This window comes from Micropterus dolomieu, linkage group LG06, assembly GCF_021292245.1.
Source record: "Micropterus dolomieu isolate WLL.071019.BEF.003 ecotype Adirondacks linkage group LG06, ASM2129224v1, whole genome shotgun sequence".
Taxonomy (NCBI): domain Eukaryota; kingdom Metazoa; phylum Chordata; class Actinopteri; order Centrarchiformes; family Centrarchidae; genus Micropterus; species Micropterus dolomieu.
The window spans coordinates 24,768,309-24,779,122 of record NC_060155.1 but is presented as its reverse complement, the minus strand read 5'-3'; the positions used below and the strand labels follow the sequence as shown (position 1 = coordinate 24,779,122).

At 39.2% G+C, this 10,814-nt stretch overlaps 1 protein-coding gene across 1 annotated transcript; it reads left to right on the top strand.

Annotated features, from left to right (window-relative positions):
• Positions 1 to 420: 420 nt before the first annotated feature.
• urod (uroporphyrinogen decarboxylase) lies at positions 421 to 9,154 on the top strand. The gene is made up of 10 exons (XM_046051706.1): positions 421 to 594; positions 1,987 to 2,099; positions 2,247 to 2,326; positions 3,363 to 3,425; positions 3,988 to 4,185; positions 4,343 to 4,504; positions 5,475 to 5,609; positions 6,048 to 6,148; positions 6,865 to 6,931; positions 8,652 to 9,154. The coding sequence occupies exons 1-10, from the start codon at positions 572 to 574 to the stop codon at positions 8,814 to 8,816; spliced, it is 1,107 nt and encodes a 368-aa protein (XP_045907662.1). The 5' UTR covers positions 421 to 571; the 3' UTR covers positions 8,817 to 9,154.
• The last annotated feature ends 1,660 nt before the right edge of the window (positions 9,155 to 10,814 follow it).

Here is a 10,814-nt window from a genome sequence, read left to right as displayed (position 1 = left end):
TATTTTATCATTGTAGGCTATTCAGAATTCTTTGAATGAAATCCATTGAATGTACGTTGTATGACATTTAGACATGGATCATGAGCAGCCAGACAATGGTGAAAGGGAAGTGGCTATATCCTGTCCTTTATTTAATATATAGCCTATTTTACAATAATTCAAAGACCACAAAATACTGGAAGAGAAGTGAGTATAAGGGGCATGTAAGCAGCAGCATGTGGTACATGAATGGTCATTAATCATCTTAAATTAATTATATAGACACCATATATTATATTTGACAATGTACGATTGACAAAACTGTGAAAGTTTTTCTTTCAAATTAATAATATACTCAAGAGAAGAAAGAATAGTAATGTACTTTTATATAAAGTATTTTATTTTGAATCCACTGCTCGTTTCCTGGTCTGGTCACGTGGTCTCCCAAGATGGCCGCGCCCTGGAGCTACGGAGTGTAGGAGCAGGAAAGCAGGTTTTATTGACAGTTGAGAAGCTGCAGGTCGCAACTTACATCTCTAAAGAGAGACAGAGGAGAGTCTGAGAAACCTGTCATCCCCTCAGCCCTGCCAACATGAGCAAGGACGGTTTAATCCTGTAAGTATTTCTATTCTTGGCCTAAACATACAGTATTATAGTAAACGCTGGTATTTTGACTGCGGCGTTATGAAAGTTTCCTGTGTCATTCTTACGAAAACATTTCTTCATATAAACGTGAACTGAGTGCAGCATCTTGTTCGCTGTCTTTACAAATAGTAACATCTCCCGGTCATTAATGCTACGTATTTATCTTGACAAGCATAGATACCTTCCTTTTGTGGAGAACTTTCATTCAGAAAATCAGAAGTTTAATATCCTCTTGCTTACATGTAAAGGTAATTCCCTTTGTAACGTGAAATATTAACTGTAACGAGTCGACTAAATGTTGTGATAAATTCGGCATATAGATAACTGTTCAAATAGCAATTCATTCATTTAAAATGTTATTTCACATGTGTTAAGTTAGAATTGACTCAACCTCCATAGTGCGTTTTAGTGAGACAACATATTGTGGGGAGAGTCTAGTTAGCAGTTGTGCCAGAAGTAAACTGAATTAAAGTTACAGTAAAGTTAACGTTTTTGTTTGGAGGCTTCAGGGGTCTGCATTTCAAGACACTGGAAAGCAGCTTTTATGGTCCATCTCACAGTTAGAGTCGCATCAGCGTTTGAATTTGGAGTCAGGTTGTGATGCATCCCTGATACATCCAAAGCAGCCTTTCATTCAACCGTCCTTCAACTGCTGGAAGATGATAAGAGAGCAGAGGAGTGTTATCTCTCATAATCACTCTGTCACTGACAGCTCTTCATCAGCTGGATGCTTGATGTAATTGCTGGAGAAAGGGAGGGGTCTGTCTGTATGTTAGATAACAGAAGCTTGCTACCATATTGTATAGTGATTAGGACACTGCAAGCTAAACCCCATTCTCTTAAAATGTATTAATATAAATGTAATATATTGTATTAAAACGGGTAGGTCAAATCAAGCAATCTGACTGGTTCATAGTAGTGATATAACAACAACGCCTCTAACTGTGATATAATAAGCATATACCACGGCCTGTCGTGAGCTATTGCTTAATTATTGGATTGCACTCTGCATGGAAAAACGTCACCATGCTCTCTAAATATCGGCATCGGCCATTGAGAAGCCCATATTGATCGACTACTAGCGTGAATAATATACAAATGGGAGTCAATAAGAGCAGTGAATGTGACTTATTGTCCACCAAAAGTCTTTTTTGCTCTGGTTCAGATTTCTTTTCCATTACTTGAACTCAGAACTGCACTGCAACAGCGGTGTATTGATTAGCAAACTTCTGTGGCAGTGTTTTGATATTGTTCTCTTTCCCTGCAGCGGAGGGGTACGCTTCTCTCTGTTTCATGCAGCATTTGTTTAATGAGCACAGAGAAAACACCTGTGCTAGAATGTTTTCTTTAACTTCTATCCAGGCCTAAGGACTTCCCCCAGCTCCAGAACGACACATTCCTACGAGCAACACGAGGAGAAGAAACTGAACACGTCCCTGTCTGGTGTATGAGACAGGCTGGAAGATACCTACCAGGTACTGTTACCCTTAACTACTAAAATAAAAGATTTGTATCGTTGTTTTGTTTTTCTTTCCATTTCAAAGACATTTCTTCAAACAGTGAAATTTTAAGACAAACAACATGAACATTAACAACAGTGTTTTGTTGAATCTAATTTGCAGAGTTTTGTGAGTCCAGAGCAGGGAAGGACTTCTTTGAGACATGTCGGTCACCGGAAGCCTGCTGTGAGCTCACTCTGCAGGTATAGCAGTGCTTTTTAAAACTCATTATGAAAACAACAATAAAAACATGTTAATCTCCAACACAGCAGTGTTGGCAGAACAAGATTCCTATATGCAAATAACCATTGTGAATCCAGTCAAATTCATCTAATTACTGAGAAAATGTATGACTGAGCAGTAGCACTTAAAATATTTTGAGACACTTGCAAGTTCTCTAGCCTGTTGAGGTGATAATAAAAATCTTAAAAGACAGCAAACCACCAGTTGAATAAAACCAAAAAACAATCCTAATGTGTGTTTTACTTCTGTTTGAGTTTGTATAAAAGACCACATTTTCATCACCGTTAACTCATTCTGATGCCATTTGTCATAATGTATTTTTATGACTTAATATCAGCTTGAAAGAAAAAGCGCTAACATACCAATGACGGCTGAAAATTAATTAAAAATATTGATTCACTGTTAAGATACTTAATGTAAAACTTGGGCTTTTATTTGCTTCAGTCCCTGAACTCACCTTGCCTATATTTGTGATGATATTTGTGGTGATATTTGTGATGATATTTGTGGTGTGTATATGGGAAAGTCCTTTAATTCTTCGGCACAAAACTCTTGCAAATTGTTTATTTCAACCAGTATGAATATTATTTGTTGAGAGACTACTGTAGAAAGGATGAAAGCCAAAGGTTACAGTAGTTATTTCAATTTGGGATTAATTTTGATGAAAAAATGTTTTGAGTAGTGGACACACATTCTGACTTAATGAGTGCTTCAAAGGAGAATCTAGCCAATGTATGTTGTGTAGCATTTCCATACTGACAAAAAACTTTAAAACATATATATGTATGCACAGTCTAAGCAGCTTAGCTCAAGCACCCATCCCAGTGGGCTTTCAGAGGTAGTAGTACAGTAATAAATAGTGTTACAGTATATTGTGTTGAGATGATGGCATGATAATAAAATATCGCTTCAAGAAAATAAACCACAATCACATTTCTGTACAAGGTATCCCTTTTATTTTATTTTTTAAATGCCTTTTTCCTTTGCCACTTTCAGCCTCTGAGACGTTTTCCCTTCGACGCTGCCATCATCTTCTCTGACATCCTGGTTATCCCACAGGTAACGCTAGCAGGACCAGGCTCATTCGTTAACGTGTCATCAAATTGTTTTGAAGTTTCTCTGTCCTCTTAGTGGCCATAAAATGATTAATGCAGCTTAAATAGCATTTAACTGAGTCGTGTGCATATAAGTAGTCAGCATACCTGCTAATTAAAGACACAGTGAAATTCTGATCTTGTACCTCGGTGTTAATTGTTAATTTATCTCTTGATTTATTCTAGATATGTGTCAAATATGAGTGTTTTTAGAACAAAATCCTTCTCTTTCTTCTTACTGTAGAAATACTTTTGATAAAACCTTAACTTGGGTGTGGTTGCGCCCATTTATCTAGTCAAATGTGATTTGATGCACATACATCAAGTCACAGAGGATAAAGACACTCCATTTCAGTGTGATGTATGAAGTGATGAGATATGAAGCATAAAAAACCCTGTATTTAATGCAAAGGGTATTAGGAATATATAGCCGGGTTTGGTAGTTTTGGTAGTAGTTTTGCTTTGAACTGCCAGCTATCAAATTGCAGCTAAATTTTTGGTATCTTTATTCATCTTCCTCCCCCCAGGCCTTGGGTATGGATGTCCAGATGATGGCAGGTAAAGGCCCTACATTCCCAGAGCCCCTGAAGGAGCCAGAAGACCTGCAGCGTCTGCAGGCCAAAGTGGACGTGGGCAAAGAGCTAGGCTACGTCTTCAAAGCCATCACACTGACGAGACATAAGATAGAGGGCAAAGTGCCGCTCATAGGATTCACTGGAGCTCCGGTAAGACATGTATATGTATGAGATATATAGAAAGACACGGTGTTCAAGGTGCTGTGATGCACTAAACAGCAATTTAAATTTGGTTTGGTTATGTAGTTAAATGTTTATCAAATTATTGTGATTCTTATTCTCCGCTCTTCGCTGTGTGCCTCCACAGTGGACACTGATGTCCTACATGATAGAAGGCGGGGGCTCCAACACCCACTCTAAGGCGAAGCGTTGGCTGTACCGACACCCTGAGGCCAGCCATATGCTGCTGAGGATGCTGACAGATGTGATAGTGGAGTATCTGCTGGGACAGGTGGCAGCTGGCGCTCAGGTGAGAACCTCGCCACCTTCAAATCTCTGGACACGTCATGTTAACAGTTTTTATTATATCTCACCACCACCATAATGCATGCAAATTCAACTTTAAGATGACAAGAAATCACTGGACTTAAACAGCTTTTGTTTTGTAACTTCCAGTCAAAGAAAAGCACCTGTAGGTAGCTGATTTATAACAACAATAGTTTAGAAAAGGTTGAAAATACTGTTGAAAAAATTACAGGACCCATCACTCAAATAATAAAGATTGAGCGTATCGGGTCGGGTATTTCAGAGCAGGACATAAATACTATCTGCTGATTGTGGCAGCTCCTGCACACACTCCTTTTGGAAACAAACCTGCTTCTCAGTATCAGCACAATATCTGGTTAGGGCAGCATTTTTCCCCTTAAAAAAGTTGAGCACAGGCTGAGAGAACAAACCTGGATTATAATAGACATTGACACACCAGCAGCACAGTTCAGCATTTGGGGCAGCAGCGTGGCTTTAGAGTATGTCCTTTTACCAGGACGACCTGCTCTGAGCTCCTCTAGAGGCGTCAAACATCCACTCTGCTGATCTCTGACCTTCCAGCAAAGCAGTGTGAGGAAAGAGGGAATACTATTTAGCTCTCTTCGGCATTTTTGAGATGTTTTGTAAGCCTGTGGTGACAACATGGTGATTAAAATAACTGGTGATTTAACGTGAACCATAGTGGTGCATTTAGCAGGAGCCAGGTAGTTAGTAGAGACTAAAACAGAGCGAGACAGAGAGTGAATATTGGACTTAAATTCATTGTGGGATGCAAACACAACTGTAAACCAGTGCTAATGTCACTCCCAGTCTACTGGATGTTTAATTTGCTAACTTTCTGTCAACTTAACAAGGCGTGTGTTAATGTTAGCAGCCACTAAGGGACCGAGAAATCCATCATTGCAGGTTTTAAAAAGAGATACTCTGTCCTCTGCTGTGTCTGTGCCGTCCAGGCTCTGCAGGTGTTCGAGTCCCACGCCGGCATTCTGGGGCCAGCCGAGTTTAAAGAGTTCTCTCTGCCTTACCTTCGAGACATCGCTCGCTGTGTCAAAGACAAACTCAAGGAGGCAGGAAATGACGTTCCCATGGTGAGTCAGTCTGCTTTTGTCCAAATATAAAAATATGCTCAAACACACAGTGAGTCACTGTGGTACATGTTTTTTATGTCTCATATTTCTGCATGTTCTCTTCGTGACAATGTCAGTGGCTAATGATGTACACCCGCACATCATCTGAACTGCAAACGAGTCAACTGTGACAGCTCCACTATTTTTTGCTGTATTTTTCTGTTTGTACGCTTGTTATAATTACCTTCTGTATTAGTTTCAAACATTCAGCTCTATTCTTATCATCACTCTGTTGCTTCAACAACAGTGTTTCCCTGGAGGGATCATTAAGGATTCATCCTGTCTGATATAAATAATAACTGCTTTGTTGCCAGAAGATGGCAGCATTTCACCAAAAATGGCTCATGTTGATTTGTGCAGGATTTGCTTTTAACTTTTCTTTGCCTGTGTGTCTTACAGATTGTGTTTGCAAAGGATGCTCACTACGCACTAGAGGATCTGTCTCAGTCTCATTATGAGGTGGTTGGGCTGGACTGGACCATTGACCCACGATCAGCAAGGTAACACACACATAGGTTTATGTCTATTGTTACGCACCTAGTCACCAAAGCAAATTCCTTGTATGTGTAAAAACTACCTAGTTTGACACACACAGCTATTTTTGATTTTACTTCTGATATCCTGCCAATAATTGTGTAAAAGGCTGATTTGGCACAACAAACAATATATACAAAATATAAAAATCACCTAAAAATGTAAATACAAAACTGCCCTGTCTATCTCCACTGTTTTTTCGTCACTGCACAGAGCTCTGTTAAATATGCCACATCAGCCCGTCGACAATTTGTAAAATCTGCTTGAATTTCAACCAGAGCTAGCTCCGCCATTTGTAAGAAGCGTTGAGATGTATCTGTAATGTGAACATAATATAGAAAACATTCAATACATGAATCTCCTCAGTCTAAGGCAGATACATACACGCCCTCAAAATCCACCGCCATGGTCACCCTGCAGAAAATGAAGCTACATCGAAGCTGAATACATATCAGGGATGTAGCCAGCTGTTGCACTAATCACAAAGCATTACTGTCGTGTTTCCTGAGAAGCAGATTTACAATCAGTGACCTCATCCTTGTGCCTGGTTTGTCACTGGATGCAGGATTTAAGTCAACAAACGTCTATGTTTCCTGCTCCGCTCATCAAATACTTAACCTGTTGGTTAAAGGATTACTGTGTGTGTGTGTGTGTGTGTGTGTGTGTGTGTGTGTATTTTCAGGGAGCATACAGGAGGGAAGGTCAGCCTGCAGGGAAACATGGACCCTTGTGCTCTCTATGCTCCAAAGGTAACTTCCACTCCCACTTTGGTTTAAGCTCTCACATGGACAGAACCCGCTCACCCCTCTGTTTTTATCTTTATTGACATTTTGAGGTTGAAAAAACAAAACGTCTTCAAACATTTGCAACCCCCCTACCTATCCCTTAGTATCACAACAGTCTCTGCGAAAGAAGTAACTGAACCAGCATAAGTAAAACAAATATATTTAACATATAGATATTACAAAATGGATAGCATGTATGTAAGTAGATAAATGAGTAAAAATAATAAAAATGTATTCTCCCTCCTTATTTACAATCCCACCTGTTTATGACGACATGCTCCAAAACTGGCTAATATGGCTAAAACTGCCGTACAAGGCTGCTTGTCCCACTTCATTTGTGGGTATTTTTAATTCATATAAAGGTTACCAAAAAGTAAAAAAAAGACTTTCACAACAGCACTACACTATGACAGAAATAAAGTGGGAATCATTTAATATGAAGTTAGATGCTAAAAAATGTCTCTCTAAAGCAAAGTGGTCCATGGCCGAGAGGCAACCATGCGACAGTCACAGAGATATCAGACAGGATAATATAATAGCCTACAGTAAGTGGTGTTACACTGTCGAGTACAAGAGAGGATGAAACGGGAGACAGACCTGTGTGTAGACACTGAGAGAATCTTTCCAGCAGCTACTAAAAGAGTTGTGCAGAAATATGCCGGTAAAATAAAAAAAACCCAGTAAATTGGCAAGTCATTGATGATGATATGGTAAAAAGATTATAAATTTTGCATTTGCTCTATATTTTATTTAAGTAAATTGCTATAATATATTTAACTGCAAATTCCTTTAGATTTAGGCATTACAATTTCAGGTCAAACTATTTTTCTTTTTATTTCTGTGGAGAAAGAGGCAGACTATCTGTACGCGACTTGTACGACAGGTCTGGACCACTCGTGAATTTTTTTTATCACTTTGTACAGGCCACCTAAGAACATATCTCTTCGTATCAGTGGTTCTTACATGATCACTGACAAAAAAAACCTCACTACTTTACCTTGTTACTTACTATGTAACAGACAGAAATGAAATAGTTATGTTTGCTTACATGAGTATACTGAATGTCTTAAACAGTAAAAGACTTTCAGTTAATTTGGAAGTCCAAGTCATATTGATTAAAGTGATTTTATGTTAAGTCCTGGGCAGCCGTGTATACTGTAACACTGTAACAGCTGGGTTTGGACCAGAAGACATGTCCCTTCCTATCTCTCTACAGAGATGCCTAAGTGAAGATCATTCCACCATGCTGATAGATAAAAAAAGATTGTTTTCTTTATAACCCGCTGCTGGTAATGTCAGAACAGCTGACCTCTGTCATGTGAATCGTTCTTCATGAGCTGTAGAATTCTGTATTTTGTTTATAAAATAAAAAAAGAAAGGAACGAAAATAACAGATAGGCCTACTGCTACTCTACGCTTTTCTCAAGTTTTCTATCTCAGCTGCTGCTATTTTCAGCAGCCCGCGTACATGCTGTGAATCCTATTTTTATTCTGCAGTATTTCCACTCATGTATGTCTGCTTAATACAGTGAAGGGCTGTAATTCATTCTGACAACGTTTGTTTACACACAGCGTGGCAATTTATAACTCCTCCACCAGAAGTTCCTAAAACTGTTCCTCCTCTGACCCAGTTTTTAATCTTTAACTCTCTCGTCTTCTCTCTCTTCCTCCTCCTCTTCTTCAGGAGCGCATCTCAGAAATCGTGAAGAAGATGTTGGAGGGTTTCGGCACGAAGGGCTACATCGCCAACCTGGGCCACGGCCTTTACCCCGACATGGACCCCGAGAACGTGGGCGCCTTTGTCGAAGCTGTGCACCAGCACTCTAAACAGATGATCAAACAAATGTAAAGATGGATGTGTCTGTGCGAACGAGTGTGTAAGCCAAGAAATGCTGATAATAGAGATGGGAAAAATGTACAATAATGTATTGTTTTATTAAAAACTGTGAAAAGTGATTGAATATAAAATCAATACACAACATTCTCATCCAGTGTAGATGTTTAGGGTAACCAACATGTTGGATTTTCTGTTTATAATATTTTGATCTGACCAGGAGTGGATTATGTGTTATTGGAAAGGGACGACAAGTACATGTACATTACAACCGCATTTTCAGTTGTAAGGGATTTGTATTAATATTGGATCTATTCAAAAATGCAGCTTGAAAAATAAATGTTTTTGTGATATTTGTCGTCCAATAAAACTCTCCATAATGTTATTCCAGCACTTACAAATACTAATAGAGACAAACGTTTTATAACCTCTTAACAGCTGTAAACAGAAGTGAGCTCTTCATCAGTACAAGAAGCTTCTTGATGTGGAGAAACAAAAAGGATCCAAACCGCTGTGAAAACAAAAGCTCGTCGATGGTGCAGGAGTTTCAGAAAGAGACGCACTACTGCAGTTCTAAAATCAACTTTTAAGGAAAATTTTCAGCACGCAGCAGCGGATCATTCCACTGTCATAACATCTTAACAGTGAACAAAATCCCCTGCTGGATCACAGCACGAGAGTTTTATTTTTACTCCCGCAGACAGAAAATCTGAGAAAAGCATGCTGCACAAGAAGATGCCTTATGCTGGTTTTGTCTTTGTCCTTCACCCTAAATCTGGTTTTATTTTTTATTTTTTATTTTATCAATTCAGCCTTGTAGAAAAAATGGCTTATGACAGGGAACGGCATTGTAAGCAGCTTGAGAGGTTGCATGTGATTGCAGTTTCCCAGAGTATTAAAACCCATAAATGTGTGTATCTGGCTGTTTTTTTCAGCAACGATTGATTTCATTTTTAGTGAGATTTCTGTTGCTTTGTATTCTCTGTGAAGGTAGATTTTCTTTCCGCCTCCCACTCAGCTAATAGGCTTTGAGCAGGATGTTAATTCTTCCAGTTTACATGACGTTTAAAGGGGCCACGTTCTCTGACAGCCCTGAGTAACCCTAACCGGCCCTTTCTTAGCCATGCTAGCATCATGGTTCTAAGGATGGCAATGTTGGTCCACCACTTTGGTCCATGAAATATCTCAACGTACAGACATTCATGTTCCCCTCAGTCTGAACTGCGGTAACCTTGGTGATCCCATGAAAGAGTACCCCGCCAATTTATCATTGCACTCTTCCATGCATTGTTCTCTGTCGAAACCTGAAGCCTACATCACCCACAATGCAACTCAACGTTAACATTTAGCACCGTTATGCCAAAGTACAGCTTCACAGGACTACCACCTAGGCTGTACATTCGTAGTCTATAAATTACGTAAGCTGAAAACTACATTTGTATCCTCTGTCTCCTTTTCTAGCACATGCCTCACAACAACTTTTGTAATTTGGCAGAAATGGTAAAGGAATGGAAGCTTATATTCTACTGACTTGCAAATCACATTGGATAAAAGTGCCTAGACAGGATAGAGACAAGACAATGACAGGGCGTTTTAACTGGGACGGAAGTCATTCACTTTGAAGTCCTTCGAGACGTTCGTAAACAGCTCGAACAGCACAATGTGGCCTGTAGAACAATATTAGCTAATAGTAATGAGTCATTTATAAGATTTCATTTAAAAGAAGAATTCACTTTAAAAAGGAAAAAGAGAGTAGGTTACAAAGTTACCAACAACAAGAAAAATGTGAAAGCACATCTGTGAAATGTAAGTTTAGTGCGAAAAAATACTGCTTTAGGTAACAAAATTGATCTGTACCAGTGAGTGGTAGTCACCATCTTCTCTCCTACCTGAACTGACCCTGATAGCTTTGAGGAGTTTGAAACTTTCTGACAACGTGTTACATAATTTGCAGGTACTTTGCTGAGTCCTGCGAACTTGTTAAAAATATACGTGCTGCTGCCACTTGGGATC